Genomic DNA, 19,463 nt, shown 5'->3' on the forward strand with positions numbered 1-19,463 from the left:
CAATTGCAAGGCTCTCAAATGCGTTGCCAGTCATTTAAGCGCTGTTTACATATAAAGAAAGAATAGGTAATATCACAAAACTGAAAAGACAATGGCCCAACGAGCTCCAGCATTAGTCACCTACAAAAAGCTATTTGCTGTGAATGTAATTAAATATTCAAACAAAAAGCGAGGCAAAGTCTGACTCAACCGTTTCTACTACAATAAGGATTAGACAAAGCACCTCCTAGAACATTCAGTATTTACAGCAGCTATTCTAGGAAACAATAAGCGTATGTGCTCTGATTAATTGTTCCACAAATGCGTAAAATTCTAGAAGAACTTATAAGGTCAGCAGAGCTGAGAACCGGTAGAATGGAGATTAGAAGAAATCACGAAGGTAAGATAAAAATAAGGAGGACTATCGAAGTTCGTTCCAGAAGGTTTAAGGATTTACCAACTTCATTGACGTAAAATAGCTAAAGAATTAAAATGATAATCAAGAATTTTCTAATCACACGATACATGCTGTTTATGGTTTGATGACTCGGAAATGCCTCTAATACGAAACATTCCCAGATGCCCCAGATCATTAAGTCAGCGTCTGATGGGATCCTGGAGTAATATAGAGAACTGTGAACTGGAACACTTGGACTCGATATGTTTCGTGGTGGAGTCAAAATGATGACGGTAAGAACAGTACACAAAACTTGACCATTAAAAGAGTAGCGGAGAGTTTCTTGCCAGTTCTTCTTGCCCGCTCTACGCCCTTGACTTGCGCACTGGTAATAAATTTAAATTTAGAATCAATTTAACATATTTTCTGTTGACGTTCATAAGTGTACCTGGTTACCTATATGAATAAAGTTAAACAAAAGTAGAGGTCAGGAGCGATAACCAGCGAGAAGATACTCTCGTAGATAAGTCAAAATTCCACGTTTTGATGTCTGTCACACATAGAGCTTAGTGTGGTCTCTAAATATAATCTAGATCTGTGTTTGGAGCCTTTCTAAAATACTTATATAACCTGATGTTACATACGTATTTTTAATATTAAATAATTTAATTATCCACTTAAGAAACATAACATTTAGGAAGAAATTAGTAGGATTTTTTTTTATTATAAGGCTTGTCTAAGACTAGTTTAACTTAAGACTAATAAATAAGTCTAAACTAATTTCGAATGAGGATATTTGACATAAGAAAATGTCTAATAACACTACTTATAATCTTTATTAAAGGGAAGACACTCTGTTCCTGTATTATATTGTTAAAAGAAGGATAATATTTTGAGTACAGAAACAATGATTTATACGAAATAAAACAATAGACTCTCAGCTCCCCCAACAATAAACACTAATAAATATAAACACAATTGTAATCTCCGAGGCGTCAACCAACGATGACTTTATTGGTTGAAGATTTTCTAAAAAAAAAACTTATAAAAAATTAACTTATGAAGTCATGGTATGATAAAAAGAAATTATAAAATACATATAATATAATTTTAAGTTTATATAACGTTTAATATATAATGTGAATGAATCATTGCTACGTCAATCAATGCGCAATAATTAATTATTATATCAAAGGGAAAACGATAAGTGTGGTGTAAAAGGTCAGTAAATACACTCCGACACATTTAAATGAACGTTATAATTAATTTATTGAACATAAAATTAGCTCTGTGGCTGTTTCCGACAATATGATCCTTAACATTACATGATTAAGTCCCGGAATCCGTTTGACGAATTTTAGTACTATTTCACTAAACATTAACGTAATTCTGTGGAGAAGGTTTAGGTGTTAATTTGACGCTACCACCTTTTTAGGTGTCTAGCCCTCATATTTATGTATCTGTTTCATGATCATTTGTTACTCTAATAGGCAAGTAGGTGATCGGCCTCCTGTGCCTGACACGTCGTCGACGCTTTCGATCCAAGGCAAGCCGGTGCTCACACGCTGGTTTCCTTCACCATTCGAGCGAATTTTAAATGCATCTATAAAAGGAAACCAATGGACTTTCCATCGGTGCACAGCCGGGGATCGAACCTACGACCTCAGGGATGAGAGTCGCCCGTTGAAGCCACTATGCCAACATTACTTGATTTTACCAAAAATTTAATTTCTTTTCTATATCAAACCGATCCAATTCGCTAACTTCATGGACTACTATGGATCTTGCCCATAGACCTGTCAATGAAGTTCATGACCACCGGAGACATAAAACGTTCTAATAATAAAATTAAAATAACTCTATTTCATCCAGTTTACATCCTAAATTTAAAGTAAATGTACCCAAAGAAATATACTTTGCTTCTTTCGATCTACTCCCACTGTCATTGTGTCCAGAAAGGGTCTCTTCTTCGTTCTATCATTTTTATTTGCTACCTTCAGATATTTAATATTTTTCTCGGCGAACCGTTCCAGGCGCGGTCTGTGCTTTGTGAACACGTGTTTGTTGCACCGTGTGAATATACGACAACGTACATAAGTACATGTGGACATGTTGGGCTTGTCTTAATTTTAAATCTATGCAGGTAATGTGCAAAAGCTGTAAGAGTTTGCGCCATCTGGGGTGTGAAACACTTTCCTTTTATTAACTTATATGCAGGTCATACATCTCCGATGAACATTTTTGTAGTTCCTAAGTATAGATATAAGTACTATGCTAATTAACTATCGTCAGATTTATAGTACACGCTAAAACTTTGTTTCAATAAATTATACGCTTCGAATTCTCAGTTTTTAGTTAAAAAATAGTTTAAAATTTTCACTTTTCAACTGTCAATATTAGAGCAGCAAATAGCTAACAAATGTTTAACCGCTTCAACGATTTAAAATTCTCCATTTTTTCTCATGATTAATATTATAATAGATGCACAGCGAAAGGAATTACTAAGAGAATATTTACCGAGGATATTAAATTTCAAATCTTTTCAGCATTTATTTATTTTTCCTTTTAGTAATTTTAGCATTTGTGTACAACAAGTTCTCACAGTTCACAAGTTTGAGAAGACATTATGAGTTTTTTTGCAGTTAGCTATGATAATATATGTGGTAAGAGTGATTGTAGGAGATAAATTACGACTAAATACATTTACGCCCGTGTATAACCCGTGCTAGCTTCGTCCGCATTCCATATATTTAAGCGAGATATTATTGTGATGTCTTCAACAATATCAATATTTCTGCTAATCCATATAAAATCACAATGAACACCTAAATCTTCCTCAGAAATCCATACTATTGGTGAAAATTAATAAAATATAGTACAATAACTACTTACTGTTCCTGTCTGGTACACACATTGGGTCCCTCGAGGAGCCCATGAGCGCTTGCTAGCATCACCAGCAGAGCGTACTTCCACATGGCGACTGGTATCACGCAAACTCCATAACAATTGTATTGTTTATCGCGTCACCGATAATGCCTGAAATACAAATGTAATAGAATGAATTAAAAACGGTTGTTAGAACCCCCATTTCAGCGACTCTCATTGATCTTCAAGGCTGATGTTTCCCAAATACCAACATTATTCATCATGGCATTTAGTTCGTATAAAAATTTGGAAATAAATATATCCAGTCTTTGCGTTAAAAGATTGTATATTGAATTTTATATAATGAATGAATCCATCATTATTATAACAATGTAGGTTTTAATTAATTAACCACGATTGAGGCAACAATTTGGATTTGTTTATTTTATTTTAGTTCGTATTTTCCGGTAGGAGCAGAAAAATTGTAACAGTATGGCAACCAAGAGGCCATAAATGAAAAAGAGGTAGGTAATTTAAAAGGTTGGCCGACGAAAGCACGGAAATGGCTGGAGAGACCTGGACGAAATTAGTGTACAATAAAGAAAACTGGAGGACAAGGGGGGAGGCCTTTGCCCGTAGGGACACAGAATCGGTTATCGTAAATTAAGAAAAACAATAGTTATAATGAATATATTTTGTATTTCTGATATAAGGCTATAAATAAATAAAAAACGGTACAAGTGTATAGCAGATCAAAGAAACTCTCTCATTAGCCTTCGAGTGCTTTTGTTTGTTTTTGTTTCAGTTCTAAGATTTCAACATGAAACCAATTCCTTTTTAATAGACACTAAGAGACCTACTTAATTATATATGTGTTTGCCCCACACCCCATGCCATGTGCATGATATTAATTGAATTGTACAACAATTGTCGCCACTACCTATATCTTCTATTGTCACGATAAATAGAAGTTCCACCTGATGACACTAAGCCTCACGCATCACACCCTCGGAGATAAGGCTACATTATTAACGTATGCTTTAGAAATTGCTTGGACTGGCCTTTGAGCCTTTACCTTAGACCAGACAGTAGTTTGACAGAACCACTGCTCTAAAGGGAATCCTGATTAGATGTTTGGATAGGTCTCGACGAAGCTAAAATAAATGACTATAACTGTTAAGTATCTAATAAGTTTCCTAGATCTATCTAAACGTAGACCAAAGATTTAAACAATGGTGACAATTTTTTAATATAGGATTAGATATTGAATTCTTTGTTACATAAATTTTTTTCCCCATTATCTTAATATATATAAATCTCCTATCACGATGTTTGTCCGCGATGGACTCCTAAACTACTTAACCGATTTTAAATTAAATTGGCACACCGTGAGGAGTTTGGTCCAACTTAAGAGATAGGATAGCTTAGATCTTTAATTATAGTCGCAATTTTATTTTATTGCAAATTATTTGTCTATAATTAATTGACATTCACAATTATCTGTTAACTCCAAAAGATTCTAACAGATGTCAATACTTTTCGACTGGATTGAGTAAGTAATCAATAGATGGCACTGCAATGGTAAACCGACAAACGTGTCATATAAGCTACAATTCAATATCATGATTACCACGTGTTATTGAGGCTAAAGTATAAATTAAATTTATTTTGTAGTAAACGAAATACCGTGAAATTCAATTATTTAGCATAGCCAACCACGTGTTACTTAGACCGAAGTGTAAATCAAATTCAATTATTACTACTTTTGAATTTTTGGTGTTAGCATAGCCAACCACGTGTTACTTAAAGTGTAAATCAAATTCAAATTATAGTGACGATAATACAGTGAAATTATTCTTTCGTGTCACGGTATTAAGGCTAACTAAAACCACATTAAGAGGAAACGAAGTTCGCGGGGGCAGCTAGTATTATTATAGATATTTTAAAGAAAATAGTGTTGAGAGCAGTGTTGGCCCACTTGATCCAGCGAGCTACTCTCATCCCTGAAGTCGTCGGTTCGATCAGCGGCTGTGCGAATACCAATGGACTTTCTATGTACACATTTAACATTCGCTCAAACGGTGAATGATAACATTGAAGACCGGCTTCCCTTAGACCCATAGTTGATGCTGTGTGTCAGGTACAGAAGGCTGATCACCAACTTCCCAATTACATCAACAAATTATCATGAAACAGATACAGACATCTAAGCCTCAGATCTACCTTGAATGGTTGTAGCGCCTCTGAATTGTCTTATCTTAAAGTAAAACACCATTTTGCATTATATACATTAAAACATTATGCTTCACAACATTAATATACATAACTCTATAATCTATATCAATTGACCTCATTTCGTTTATATTAAAAATGTACTTTCATTGAAACTCACAACGATCTCGTGTCAGTTCAACAACCTCTCAATTGTTTTTAAATCATTTATTCGTGTACCTATATATATAATTTATATATGTGTATAAATAGTAAGATACTTGATGGATTGGACCAAGGGGAAGAAGAGGACGCCCCAAAAACGTGGTGGTTAGAAGAAATACAAGCGGTAGCAGAAAGCGAATGGAAAAAGAAAGCCATAAACAGAGTCAGAAAAAGCTGAATTAGGCCTTTACCCGTGAAGGAGTTCCGATCGACGATACTGAAGGTAGCTAGCATATAGGATATACATAGAATAACATCACAAAAATAATGAATAAAATCTAAGCTGTATATTATCATTTTTTTAACATGATTGGAAATTAAACGGGCTTTATTTATTATGATTATTATACGTGAACGAAATATGACGCAGTGGACATTACGCATATAACAATTAGTTCATTCTTAACCAACTAAAGATCACCAGAAACCTGGTTACTGGTTAGCTATCGCGGACATATTTCCAGAAGAAAATTTAGATTAAGGGAGAATTTTCGGTACGTCAAGTCGAGGGATCCTACTTTGACCAAAGGACAACTATGGCACACAAAATGTCTGCCCGGAGACAAAACAAGAATAAAGCAATGTGGAGTCAGCAATTGGGCGAAATGGAATTCCTCACACCTTCAGTAATAAAAACTACGAAGATGAATGAATATGTTTCACTATAAAACTCAAGTAAAGCCTAAACTACGAAAAGCACAAGAACTTAGCCTAGTCGTATAATGTTCCTATATCCAAAGTTCCTTAAAACTCTTTTTATAAAATATGATATTTTAGAAATATGAGATATGTAAAACATGCTACTTCGTCACCGTACCAGCAAATTGTAATTGTGCACATAGGAAGAAACAGTTATACAGTAGAGGTTCAAACGCACAGTAGAAATGCATTAAATAAGATGAATCTATTTTTGTTAAAGATGAAAACTTTATATTTTAAAACCAGTGGCGCTACAACCTAGGTCTGAGCCTCCTGTCTCGTGATCATTTATACATGCCATCGACTTCGGAGTCTAAGGCATGCTGGTTTCCTCAAGATCCATTACCGTCCAAGTCCATTGGAACAGCCAATCGAACCTACGACCTCAAGGATGAGAATCACACGCTAAAAAACTCCACACACACACACACTCCAGAAAACTTTAAGTGGTTAATAGTCTTACAGTGTTTTAGGTACGTTTAAATTGCGTTAAAAACGAATTTCCATCTAATAATAATATAATACATTCAATAACAATTTACGGCTCATAAATGAAATTTGATATTATTAATATGACACTGTATTTAGGTACCTTAGACAAATTAATATTCAGAATATACTAGAGCCTATTTTTGGGTCATTGCTTATGTATTGAATTTCAATAAAGTAGTGCCAATACTGCACTTCTAGTATACACAACGTTTTGCGTTCTTTTTCATAAAATTCACAGTGTGAACTTATTTCTTTAGCATAGGCCAAACTACACTTTTGTCTTTTTCCGCCAAATTGAATTTACGCTATGATAAAATGAGACAAAAAAGCGGTTTTGTAGTGTATGGATGAACCGATTTAGCTTCCATTATTCATAGAAACTTAATCACTAAATAAGATTTAATGTTGTTTTTTTATTATTCTGACATAGACGACCAATTATAATAATTATAACATTCAAATTAAAAAACTGAATTACGTATGCCTTTTAAATTAAATAATTGTAAAGAATAAACTCAAACTACACACCTTGAGCAAACCTGTGTCAAGCACAGAACATAAACTTACCTAATAAGTCAACATTATCAAGAAAATCGACAAAAAGGCCAAGAGGCGTAACAGATCTAAAAGTTATAGACACCTCTGACGGTAAAAAGATGAGACTTAGAGCGAACTATGGCTCTGGAATGTCAAAATACAATATATTTTTGACGTACGGGAATGAGACTTGTTTAGTCTAGCTCCTTCCCTCCTGTTAAATCCTACAAGTGACAGATGACAACTAGAGCAATGGGCAGCCTTATCGCTTTCACTGCTCCCCTGAATGTCTTTAAATATCTCCCAACAACTTCATCAAACTATTGACTTGACACTGGTAATGAATATCAAGTTTATATGACAGTATGAGACCGTATAATTGTAATCTGACCTGGCATTCTCATAGCAATGATGTCAGACATACAAGATAATACAAAGGCCCATAAACCAAATAACTTTACACTTATACAGAGGAAAGTGTATAAGGGAGCGTTCTAGTATTATGTAACGAATTTTTGAATTTGTCTCTTTTGAATTACGCGTTATTGATAATATTATTTACTACTACTTTATACGAGGTATAAAGAGTCACTGGGGTTGGTCACGAAACGTTTTACTATTGGATACAGAAAACGTTACGGTGCGTTTCATGGGGCCCCTACCCAGCACCAAAAATTGCGTGACATAATACTTGAACGCTCCCTAATCATACCCCGAATTGAATTTAATAATGTCAAAGTTTATTTAAATATCAGCTTCTTATTTCTCAACACTTTTCTGCAATCATTTTTATAATAAAATCTACAGGATTTTTAAATTTAAAAAACCTTGCACTAATATAATATAAATTTTTGGTTTATTAATATATATTTTTTTTAGATTTTTGATATTCACAAGAGTACATATAATATGATATAATCGCTCTTTATTTATTATCTGTGTCGATTTCTAATATTAGAATTACAATCGAATCGTGACCGATGACCGAGTGACACAGATTATATCGCAAAACGGTAAACTTGTTTGTCAAGAGTCTCAGAACATACGCCAATAGCAATTTATAATTAATCCTTATTTGATATTATATAAATTTTAACTGCTAATTGCTTCCAAACTTAATAAGTCAATTGAATATCAGCATCATTAAAATTTTAAGTTTATTCTAAAGTGAAAATAATTCCGCAAAATCTTATTCATTCATTATGGTTGAACAGACATCTCAGAACAGACACGTGTGCCCTCCAATATGCCACATCTCATGTAGTGGGATTGTAGGCAAACGTCTGTCAGATTCTGTATAAAAAGAAACTTCGTTTTTTTTCAAAGAATTATCAGAAATTTCAATAAGAAATCTGCTAGATCTCTAATTTGAAAAATATCTCACATTTCGCCATCACAAACCATTTGAAATTAGAATATTTTTATGTAAATTACGTAACGTAGCCAAGACAATATATCGCAAATTACAAATCTGGGCGTCAGTAATCCTTCTTATTTTAAATAATAACGATAAAGTTACATCTTAAATAGAACGTGACCTGTGCAATTCGATCACCAAAATAAAAATCAAATTATAGAAATACATTGAATTGCCATACGTGAAAATATTTGTCTGAACGTGTTAAAATAAAATCTTTTTACTAGGAAGTTTTTTTTTCTCGATGGGCTCCTTGTACGCTGTGCTTGCGTTTTAACAATTCATGCACCGTACATTTCTTCTAAGACAACGCGTGCTTGTTTGATAGTTTTATCAGCCTCCTCCTTGTTACTAATAAATTATACATAATCAACAAATCGTGACCATATTAAAACAGTAGGTATTTATTCCAATATCATGTTTGCAATCCAATGTCCAAATGTTTTGAGAACACAGCAACAAAATCCCAGATTGAAATAGCCATGAATAGTTTTTATATGTCTACATGTCGCGGCTTATCACATGTGCTAAAACGTTTATTTTATACACATTTAGGTCAGAGTTAATATTATTTCCATAATCTGCTGAGTGACCTTATTCATATTACAGATTATACACGCAAATTTAAACTGCGTAAATGTATAAAAAAATACTAGAATCTAGTAATTATTACGACTCATATATCAAATATATATATTCCGCTATGTGGAACCAGCTGCCCACTGAAGTATTTCCGAACCAATTCGACTTAGGGTCCTTCAAGAAAAGAGCGTACAAATTCTTAAAAGGCCGGCAACGCACTCGCGAGCCCTCTGGCATTGAGAGTGTCCATGGGCGGCGGTATCACTTAACATCAGGTGAGCCTCCTGCCCGTTTGCCCCCTATTTTATAAAAAAATAAAAAAAATTCAATGTGGTTTTGACAGAGGAGAGTCATCGTCGCTTGAATCTTCCCCTTAAACTCCCGTCAAATATGAAAGATTATTCGCACTTGTTCAAATTATGTATGTTCAGTGTAAACTCTATAATAACGACACTGGTGACGCACGTTATAGAGAATTAGAGTCGTTAACTAGAGTGAAGAAAAATCACACTACTAAAAATAAAAAGTTAACTTCAGACTAGTGTTATTAGTTATGTACATACAAAATAATCTTATTTTTGTCTGCCGTCTTTTAATGCACCAGTAATTGTGTTGTATTTTTATGGTTTTGCGATATTGAGGCATGTTGGTGATAAAGGAAGTATTATACCAATAATTTAGCTGCTACCAGAGCTTTTTTAATGCTCGGCGGAGGGTCAGACACATCCGTCTTCATCATTTGAATTAAAACACAGTCATTTTCTTTTACTAGGCATGTTTACAGTTCGAAAGTTGGTGAGCAACTAAGAATATGATTACTTATAACTCCTACTTATTAGTCATGGTCAACAACAGTCTACACGTATGCATGATGCCGACAGGTGAGTTTATTGCGGGCTACGATACTAAAGCGACAAAAGAACGTACACAGCTGCGCAGTTTTGACTAATTTAAGCAACTTAATAAGTACTTTATTACTCAATTGTTGTCCTTATTGAGAGAGGGCGTAATTCTATGTAGAGTGTATCATTGTATGGAAGACAAGCTAAACCAACCAAAGCCAATTGATTTCGACGCTTTAGGGAGTTCGTAGTTAAATGAGTTTACATTGTATTTATATTTACATATTACGCTCGATTAGTTTACAAATGATTATATAGCTGAGAGAAGTAAAAAATCTTTAGCTACGTAACTTAAGTAACTGATAAGACACAAGACTTAGCGTGAATTACGACTGTATTTTTTATACTTTTTTTTTTTTGAATGGAATCTCGCTGTTGGCCTTAAGGGCCTTTACAGCTCAGCTCGGGCTGTTTTGGCGAGCGTAGCTCGGCCAGAATGGCTTGTTTTCCCGCAGCTAGCGCAAGGGCGTCTCCTGTGAGACTCGAACCTCGGCTTGGGCCGTCGCGGGGTGGTCAATCGCCTGAAGGGCAGGACGGAAGCTCACTGTAGTGAGCGAAGTGCGAAGTAAAGGTCCTCGCCTTCCCCGGTGAAGGCGGTTTTAATTTATTGTTTGCTACAGTAATTGGATCGTCCGGATCCGTTAGTATGTGTCGGGGCCTCCTACGAGCCTTTTTTGTCGGGAAGGGGTAATAGTTGATGCTGTTACGCACCAGCGGATTTGGATGGTGTTTAGCCTTGTCAAAGTGGCGTGTGGACGCCAACTTCATCCATTGGGCTATGATTTTTTATACAACAGGGCAGGAGGTTCATCTGATGTTAAGTGAGTGCGTTGCCAGCTTTTAAAAGATTTCATACGCTCTTTTCTTGTATGAAAAAAATTCAATAAATGGTTATTTGTGTGAGACACTGTAGTTGATATAAATTTAATATTATATGTACGACACAAATAATATAAGAATTGACCAATTCATATGACTAATAATGTAAAATGTAAAACTGCTTTAAAGACAAATTGTGCACGCCATTGTGTGTGGCAGAATATGCGAACTTACTATACTACCACCATACACATTTCTGTACCATATTCTTGCAATAAACTATTATTATTATTATCATTCTATTGGATACACAAATAAATAATTAGCATAATTATCTATAATTAACAACACGATACTGTAAACCAGTCCTTATTTTTATTCTCACTTTTAATACGAGTCTGAGTAGGTTATTTTATGTTTCCAGACTAGTTGATTGCTGCGATTTGTCAGGTCACATTCCTAACAGTATTTTAACCTACGCATTACTTAAGCAAATGTCATGTAGTAAAATATTCCTTGCAGTAAAACGTTTTCTTTATATCGGCTGATTACGGAACGATCCAGTCAGCCGGTGTATTGTCAGTTAAAACTTATTTAACAAATTTAAACCCAAATGTATTCGACAAACCAGACTTTGTATATGCTTACAGATGGTTATAATTTTCTGCTGTTGCTAATGCAAAAATATAATTTCAAAAAAGCAAACATACCATTATAATTTCTTATTTAATTATGTATATCGAACCCGCCTTATGTATACTTTTACATATGTTTCGCACTGAATCACAATTGAACATAGAAGAGGATAAAAATAGCATTGTTAATTAAAAATGTTAATTTTTCAATTCATTCAATAGCTCACACAATTGCCTAAAGACCAAATATTCCGTAAGCATATTATTAAAACAGCGAACGTTCAATTCAAGGCATAACAATTGTGTTTTATTAGACCGGGTCAGTCAGTATGCATGTCACTATGTAAACACAGCAAATTCATGAGATAAAGCGTGTTTCTTTGTTGTGCTAATGATTCACTGTTTATCATAAATAATAGTTGAAGAATATGTACAGATATAAATGTTTATATACATGCAAATTGCAAACACGTTTATGATATTAAAAAGGTTAAAGGGCCGCCCAACTTATGTTAGACTGTTTATAGAGAAGAGAAGATAGATTGGTTGATGTAAATTATTTAACGTTAACTTAGACAATCACACAACGTCACACACGACTACAACCGTGTCACCGTTGTCACTGTTTTGGGACAATATTTTTAGCCAAGCATCGCATGGCGCACCGAATAGAAGTAGGGAAAGGCTCTCCCGGCTAATGATTGTAAATACATTACTCACGTATTCTTAAGAATCTATAAAGAATTATTTATTTTCATAGCTTTATAAGTTTTTGTTAGACCCCAGTGCCCTTAAAGAAAGTCTCCCACGTCAATATTTACAAACATCATTATTGATGGTGTCAAGTGAATACATAAAAAGCGCAGACAGAACTCGTCAAACCGACACGGCCATCCCGGATGTTATTGCGATAAACGTTCAATTACCAGGAAAAAGAAATGTTTACAATACATGCTTTGATTGGTTGTCATATTATACTGTATACATGCTATAAAACCACAGGGCATCATGGTAAATAGCTATGTTACCCAATCAACATTAGAACATACAGACGATTCTAGAGCATTTTGTATTAATTAGAGATACACAACATTAAATAAATTTCTATCCATTTGGTACTTTTTTAAATATAATGTTACATAAAACATAGGATAAATTAATTTGATATAAGGCCCTTATCTAGAAAAAAAAATATTTTTCTTTTTATTTCAATCAATATACTAAAATCACACACAATAAGTTTACCATTCATATACAATAACATAATAAAACATATACTTTCCTCGCCAATACTTAGAAAAATACTAGAAGCCATAGTTAAATTAGAGTTTAGCTAATCACTTCTAGACAATTATCTAACAAGATTATGTATAAAAGGAAGGTATTTAACCTTTGACCAAACTCGGAATTGATTTTTATATCTACTTTTATGCCGAAACAGACTATCAAATTGTTATTTTAAATGACATGGTAAATAGAATATTAAGGTTCATGGAGGCATTTTGGGACATTAAATTTAAACATGGTGTTGTATTATACATTTCACTTCCAATAGTATTCATAAATTTCTACAAATATGACAATTTCAACACATTTTTGATAAACATTAATAAGGCAGATAGTTTATAGCAAGATTTAAAATCAGTTCCCAGTTCGAGCAAAGGTTAACTAACTAATACATACAACATATTTAAACCATCAAATTGAAATTTAGATCAGTTTGTGTCACATTCAAGCAAATAACCCCATGCTGAAATCTGTTTAAAGGAAACATATGTGTGAAAACACCACAATTCTATGAATATGACTAATTTAGGCAAACCATACACATGTGTAAGGACTATAAATAAGATTTTACACTAATTCAATATGTATGTTTATGTTGGTTTGGAGTAACAACACATTTGTTAAATGTGTTGTTGTAAATAAACTATCATGGTTTAGACATAGGTATATCAATAGAATTATAAAATGACCAGCTATCAGTTTATGCTAATATAAGAAAACCACAGACACACATATAATAATAAAGTATTCATGATAAAAGAAACTAACGCACAAAGTAGAGAAAGTAGTAAGTAAAGAAATAAGATAGATTCTTTACATACAAGAACTTTTAATATATTTTATTGTTCTTTAATTTATAATTAGAATTCTTTGAAAATATTTTGATATTAATGATTGTACTATCCAAACATGTCAGTATCCAAACTTATTAGTTTATAAAAAGAAGATTATATTTATCTTATTGCCAGTTCGTGAAAACACAAACCTCTTGGCTTGGTCAATTTATTACTTACCTACAAAATTACAAATGATTAAACGATCCAACAGTGAAGTCGACGTAAATTTTTATTTGTTACGTAGTTACGTGAAGTTAAGCTAATTTTGTATTTGTATTTGTTTAGAAAAATTGGCAATAGACGTTTTTGCGGCTAAACTTACCCGGATGTGATAAATCAGATGAAGATCTCCGTGATTCACTTCATAAAATTCAAAGGAATCCAACTACACTTGTAGGTCAAATAAAACAAGCTTTATATTACATTAACACGAAACCTATTTACACTGTTCACCAAGCAAATATAACTATGATGATTGCACTTATGCTACTGAATATTCATTGTTAATAATTAATGTGAGCTTTTAGGATTCAAAATGTTTAAACAAAATAATTTTTAAAATATGTGAAGTCAATCACAATTTTCTTAATACTTGTTTTGTACACATAGAGTACGATAAATTTCAACCACAGACTAGTAATACGCGGCAGTCGTGATTGCACTTGCTATCGGTAAATTACTGCGCAAGACGTCAATGATCAATCGCCCTTTGACGTCATTTGAGAATTATAACATTATCAAACATCATAGATACAATTGACAAGTACAACACAAGTCACAGACGTACAAAGTTTTTAAGTCTGTGCAACCAGTAGCAGACTGTAATTCCATGATCAATCTCTTTTGTTTTTATAAAAGGAGCATGCGCGATGTAGTTACTTCATGTTCTGTACATGATAGATCCAAGTTTCAACGTTTCATGTTGGATTTTTAAGACAGAATTCGAGAAAGGAAAATGGCAAGAAGTGTTACTTGTCTAATGTCAGTAATCAAAATTGTATCAATTTCAAATATCAATTGGACTTAAATACATACGTTAATACGTTTTTATTTTAATATAAGCATTAAGCAGTGACAGTCAATATTCAATAACTGTTGTAATTTTTTGAACCATTATGTATTAATTACGTTTAAACTATCCTGCAATCATAAAATTAGGCATCTCTCCTTTTTAAAATGGAAAAACTAAGACATACCGTATGTATACTAGATATATATGCTTCGTCTAATCTCTTTGCAAAGATATTATAGTAATCTTACCTTCATAGGTATTGAAAAATTTTAAAAGTCTGCATCGAACTCGACTTAAAATTTTCGATGGGGACCATAAGGCACTAACTGCGGCAAGACTAAAAATAAACGATGAATATAAGAAAAATAAAGCAGTCAAAGATGAAGAAGCAATAAAAGCCGTAAGTAACATATTGCGTCACTAATTACAATTATATATAAGATAGCACTTTTTATTAAGGTAATATTTCATTCTATGTGTATTTGGATGTCCAAGTATGTTGTTATTTAAGTTTAAAGTTATACAGAAATGTAATATTCGCTGTATGTACTATATTATAAATTTCAGATGGTTAAGTTTAGTGAGGAAATTGAACAAGAACTGAAAACTCAAGTCATTCAAGCCCGAGAAGTCAAGCCTGGTGTGTTTGGTAAGTAATTAATATTATAAGAATTTATTTTAAGGAATATTTCAGACAATGATATTTTTTTTCTTTTTTAGAGGCAAGAATTACTGAAGACACTGTTAAGCTGGACAATGTCATGTTCGATGAAAATGCAGAATTACCAAAAAGACGTAGAAAAAATCAACAATGTTGTCAGGACAAGAAAGATAAATAATATGAGATGTTTATAGTCTTAAGTATAATGTAGATTGTGTAGGACAAATGTCTAGAAAAATAATTTCAACTGTACCTTAATATTATATTGTTCATATATGGTAAGCATTCCTTTCATTGAAGGACTATGATAAATTTCCTCTGAAATACTTCAGTGGGTAGTTTCCACATTGTGGTGGAGCATGGTAAAAAATGCATTAAATAATACTCGGCTGTGGAATGTATGTTGTGGTGATCTCGTATTTTGCCTAGAAATCCAATAAAGAAACTCAGCTGTAGGTATCAGAAAAACATAGTCTTCATCTGTAGATTGATAACACTCAAGTTATCAATCTACAGGTGAACTTTAATAACATGCATCTCACCTAATGGGGTAGTCTTGAAATGGCATGGAGTAGAAATGGATAGCAGATATCTTGAAGAAGTGCTCTTTGATGGTTACTCTCTAATTTGGCTGTAAGTACCAGTGTACCACAGGGATCTGTCACTTCTGTGATTCTTCCTGATACATAAGAAGATTTTCCAACAACACAGTCTGTCGAAGCTCTACGATAATACGAAACAACCACATAAATAAAACCTAGGACTGTCTAACGAGTAGCAGTAAGAGTGCTTTTGGATTCAGTCCAATCTTCTGGAGTGTTTAGTTGGAAATAGCTGACCGTCTTGTGTTGCTTGGCGTTACCTTGTCAGCTGATCTCAATAGACAACATGGTAGGCAAGAAACTGTTGGTATTTTGGCTATAGTTGAACGGTTTTGCACAACAGAACATCTTCTTAATCTTTATCAAGATCAAGTATGTTCATGTATGGAGTACTACAGTCTCTCTGGGACGATGCTGCCAAATGTCATCTGCGTGTCTTGCATGCTATTGTGAGGTGGTCTAAGCGCATTATAGATGATACTTCACTTGTTAAATCTCAACTCTTGAGTTTTCACCATAGCTGTTCAGTTGCCTGCCTTTCAGTCTTTATAGATTGCACTTTGCAGAATGCTCTGTGGAACTCCTGTCAAATTTATAGGAAAGCCTTTTAAAAAGAGTGCCTTTAGATAAAACTGTGATGCATATCATTCTTATTATTTAATTAAAGTTTTTATGTAAAAAAAAGTCCACCAGACAAGTGTGGATTCTGAGGGGTCATGGGGATGGTCCTCTCACCCAAAGCCTGGAAAGGGTCTCACTTCATTTTCATATTGTTAGTATATAACAATATTAATAATTCTGATTATGTTTACACAGAATGTGTAGTTAACTCCTACAATTTTTCAAACCACCCCAATATAAGTTCCCGATCCTTAGCAGCCAGATGAGCTGTTACAATGTGTTTAGAGATGGTATTTAGTTCACCAATAATCTAAAAATATGTAAATGGTTTAAAAAACAGTAATTAATAAATAGTTCACTAATTATTTTGCATTCTGCCTGTCTAACAATATTATATTCAGTTATTAACTACAGCAGGATACAAGTCTTGCAATATTATATGAAATGTAACAAGGAATGTATTAATATATATGGCATAAGAAAAGCAATAAAACTGAAGGTTGCAAATAGATAATTTTGTGGAAATGATACTTAATATTTTAGGTTAGAGTTATAAAAAAACTACAATACAATAGCTTATAGCAATAAATGTGAAAATATTGTGTTTGAAAGACACATTTTTTTATTTAAAATGGGAGGAGACAGGAAAGCATGTTTTCCACTGTATGTTTCTTTTTATGGGTGCTATTCATAAAGGACAACAAAGCAGCAAATATGATTGTGACCTTTGGATTACTAGGTAGGTACCACTATAGGTGATCCTCGTTATTCCCGATTATTCAAACAATTTTTAATTTTTGTGGCCTTGTATTTTACAATGCTTTCACCAAAAACGTGCAATTGAAAAGTCCATTGACCTTTTTTATGCATAAGAGTTACACGAGGACTATTTCTAAATCTCATTTTATGAAATGAACAAAGTTATTTAAAAATTTGTAAAAATGTTGATTGAGAAAAATTTGTACTAGAAGTTGTCAACGATTACTCCATCTTAATCCCAAACATGAAATAGGCCCAAGAAATTATTTTCCCCAGTAATTATGAAACTCAAAATGAATCACTTGTCAAAGCTTACATTATTTCTGAGAAGATATTGTTAATATATTGAGCGATTCGGATTGGATTGTTTATCTAATGAAGTGACTCTGCTAACGAAAGACTCACTGAAAGGTCTACTGAACTTTGTCTCTGAAGATAAATATGACCTTGGCCAAGGAACATAATATAAGCGAGTGAAAAAGTAAATTTTACTACCCTTGCCGATGCCTTTTGAGTAGCTGAAGATATTTCGCTTCCAGTTTTATGCGTTTAAGAAGCCGATTTTAGGTTGGAAAGGCTCTTTTATGGTCGCTAAGGTAAGACATTTCTAGAAATATAAAGATCTATCATTCATTATCTGCTATCGCAAAAGCATCCTAGTTTGAAACCATTTAAAGGTTTTCATTACATAAGTGTTCAACTGTGTACAAAATATCTTGTTCCCAGAGCAATTTAGTAATAGTTTATTGTAAAATAATATTATTAAATACAGAAAATTAAAAATATGTTTCAAATGAGCTTGCGTGTCAGTGAAAATAGGGAATTAATAATAGTAAATAAATGATTAATAGCCTATAAAAACCATTTTATGCGAGTGCGTTTGAGGAAAGTTTAAGGCAAGGAATTTTTTTTTAGAAACCAATTCTACAGTCTGCTAGTTCACATAACGAAATTGGAAAACTTTTCCAGCCAGTAGATAGATTTCCAAAGTTGTTATAAGAAATAATTATTTAATTTCATAATATATATATTATATACGCCATTTCAGGAAATGACTTTCCATGCGTAGCTATTGTTACAACTGAGCAAACGTAGTATAAAACTAGGTTTGTGTAATAAAAATTAATTTAAGTAGATTACATTTTTCATTTCATAGCAAATTCAATTGCGAATCTAGCCTACCTATTGACTAGCGCCTTAAGGCGACGTGGAAAAAATATATTTTTAAACACTATTCTATTATTTATGTAAATACAAAAAAAATAACATAAGGACTATTATATAAAATTAAGCGTTTCACCAGGGAAGTGTTCGGTCGATTATCACATAATTGCCAAGTCGAAATCGTTCGAATAAGAAGTTCCAATGGCCTAGCTATACCAGCTATTTCCGGTGAATTTGATAACTGACAGGATACGGAAGTTAAAGTATAATCAGCTCTACGCCAAATAGTTTGCAGTAGGCGTAACGGCTTATACTCGAATTCGTATAGGAAATGTACTTGTCACTTATATAAAATGTAATCTTAGGTTGAAAATTACAAAACCAACTGAAAATAATGCATCAAATCAAAAAAGGTTAATCAGTGTTTCTCTATTATTGCAGCAGACATTCAGAGAGTCAACGTTATTTAGATATAAATTATATAGTTCATTACAAATAACAATTAAGATATGATGTACTTAATTTGCCACGATAGGAACAGATAAAGAATTACTTGAGTTTAGTTACTCTCGTCCATTAGGTATCATATACATGCCTAGTCTACATAAGTACATCCAAACAAATGAATGTTATTCTAGAAATGAAAATCCTTTTTTTGTGTTAAATATTATTCAAACTCAAAGTATCTTTATTCATATGGGTAAACAAGTAAACTTATGAACGACAAAAGTACTTAAATTAATTGTAAATTTACATTTACT

General features: G+C 33.1%; 2 protein-coding genes across 2 annotated transcripts in view; one reads left to right on the forward strand and one right to left on the reverse strand.

The window, feature by feature from the left end:
* The window catches only part of LOC123706959 (protein draper), a 46,943-nt gene extending 32,354 nt beyond the window's left edge, over positions 1 to 14,589 (reverse strand). Inside the window, exons 1-2 of the mRNA XM_045656643.1 lie at positions 14,206 to 14,589; positions 3,269 to 3,412 (exon numbers count right to left, since the gene is read on the reverse strand). Coding sequence (XP_045512599.1) covers positions 3,269 to 3,351 — 83 coding nt within the window. The 5' untranslated portion in view covers positions 3,352 to 3,412; positions 14,206 to 14,589. The remainder of the gene's footprint in view (positions 1 to 3,268; positions 3,413 to 14,205) is intronic.
* Positions 14,590 to 14,808: 219 nt separating this feature from the next.
* Positions 14,809 to 15,838, forward strand: LOC123712960 (complex III assembly factor LYRM7). The gene is made up of 4 exons (XM_045666377.1): positions 14,809 to 15,080; positions 15,152 to 15,295; positions 15,463 to 15,544; positions 15,616 to 15,838. Exons 1-4 carry the CDS (start codon positions 15,060 to 15,062, stop codon positions 15,732 to 15,734), a joined length of 366 nt encoding a protein of 121 aa, XP_045522333.1. The 5' UTR covers positions 14,809 to 15,059; the 3' UTR covers positions 15,735 to 15,838.
* The last annotated feature ends 3,625 nt before the right edge of the window (positions 15,839 to 19,463 follow it).

Source organism: Pieris brassicae, chromosome 1 (genome assembly GCF_905147105.1).
Source record: "Pieris brassicae chromosome 1, ilPieBrab1.1, whole genome shotgun sequence".
NCBI classification, from domain to species: domain Eukaryota; kingdom Metazoa; phylum Arthropoda; class Insecta; order Lepidoptera; family Pieridae; genus Pieris; species Pieris brassicae.

Coding starts and splice junctions, on each gene's coding strand:
- LOC123712960 (XM_045666377.1), top strand. CDS start 15,060: ATGGAAAAACTAAGACATACC. Junction 15,081..15,151: donor TGGAAAAACTAAGACATACC/GTATGTATACTA, acceptor TTACCTTCATAG/GTATTGAAAAATTTTAAAAG. Junction 15,296..15,462: donor ATGAAGAAGCAATAAAAGCC/GTAAGTAACATA, acceptor TATAAATTTCAG/ATGGTTAAGTTTAGTGAGGA.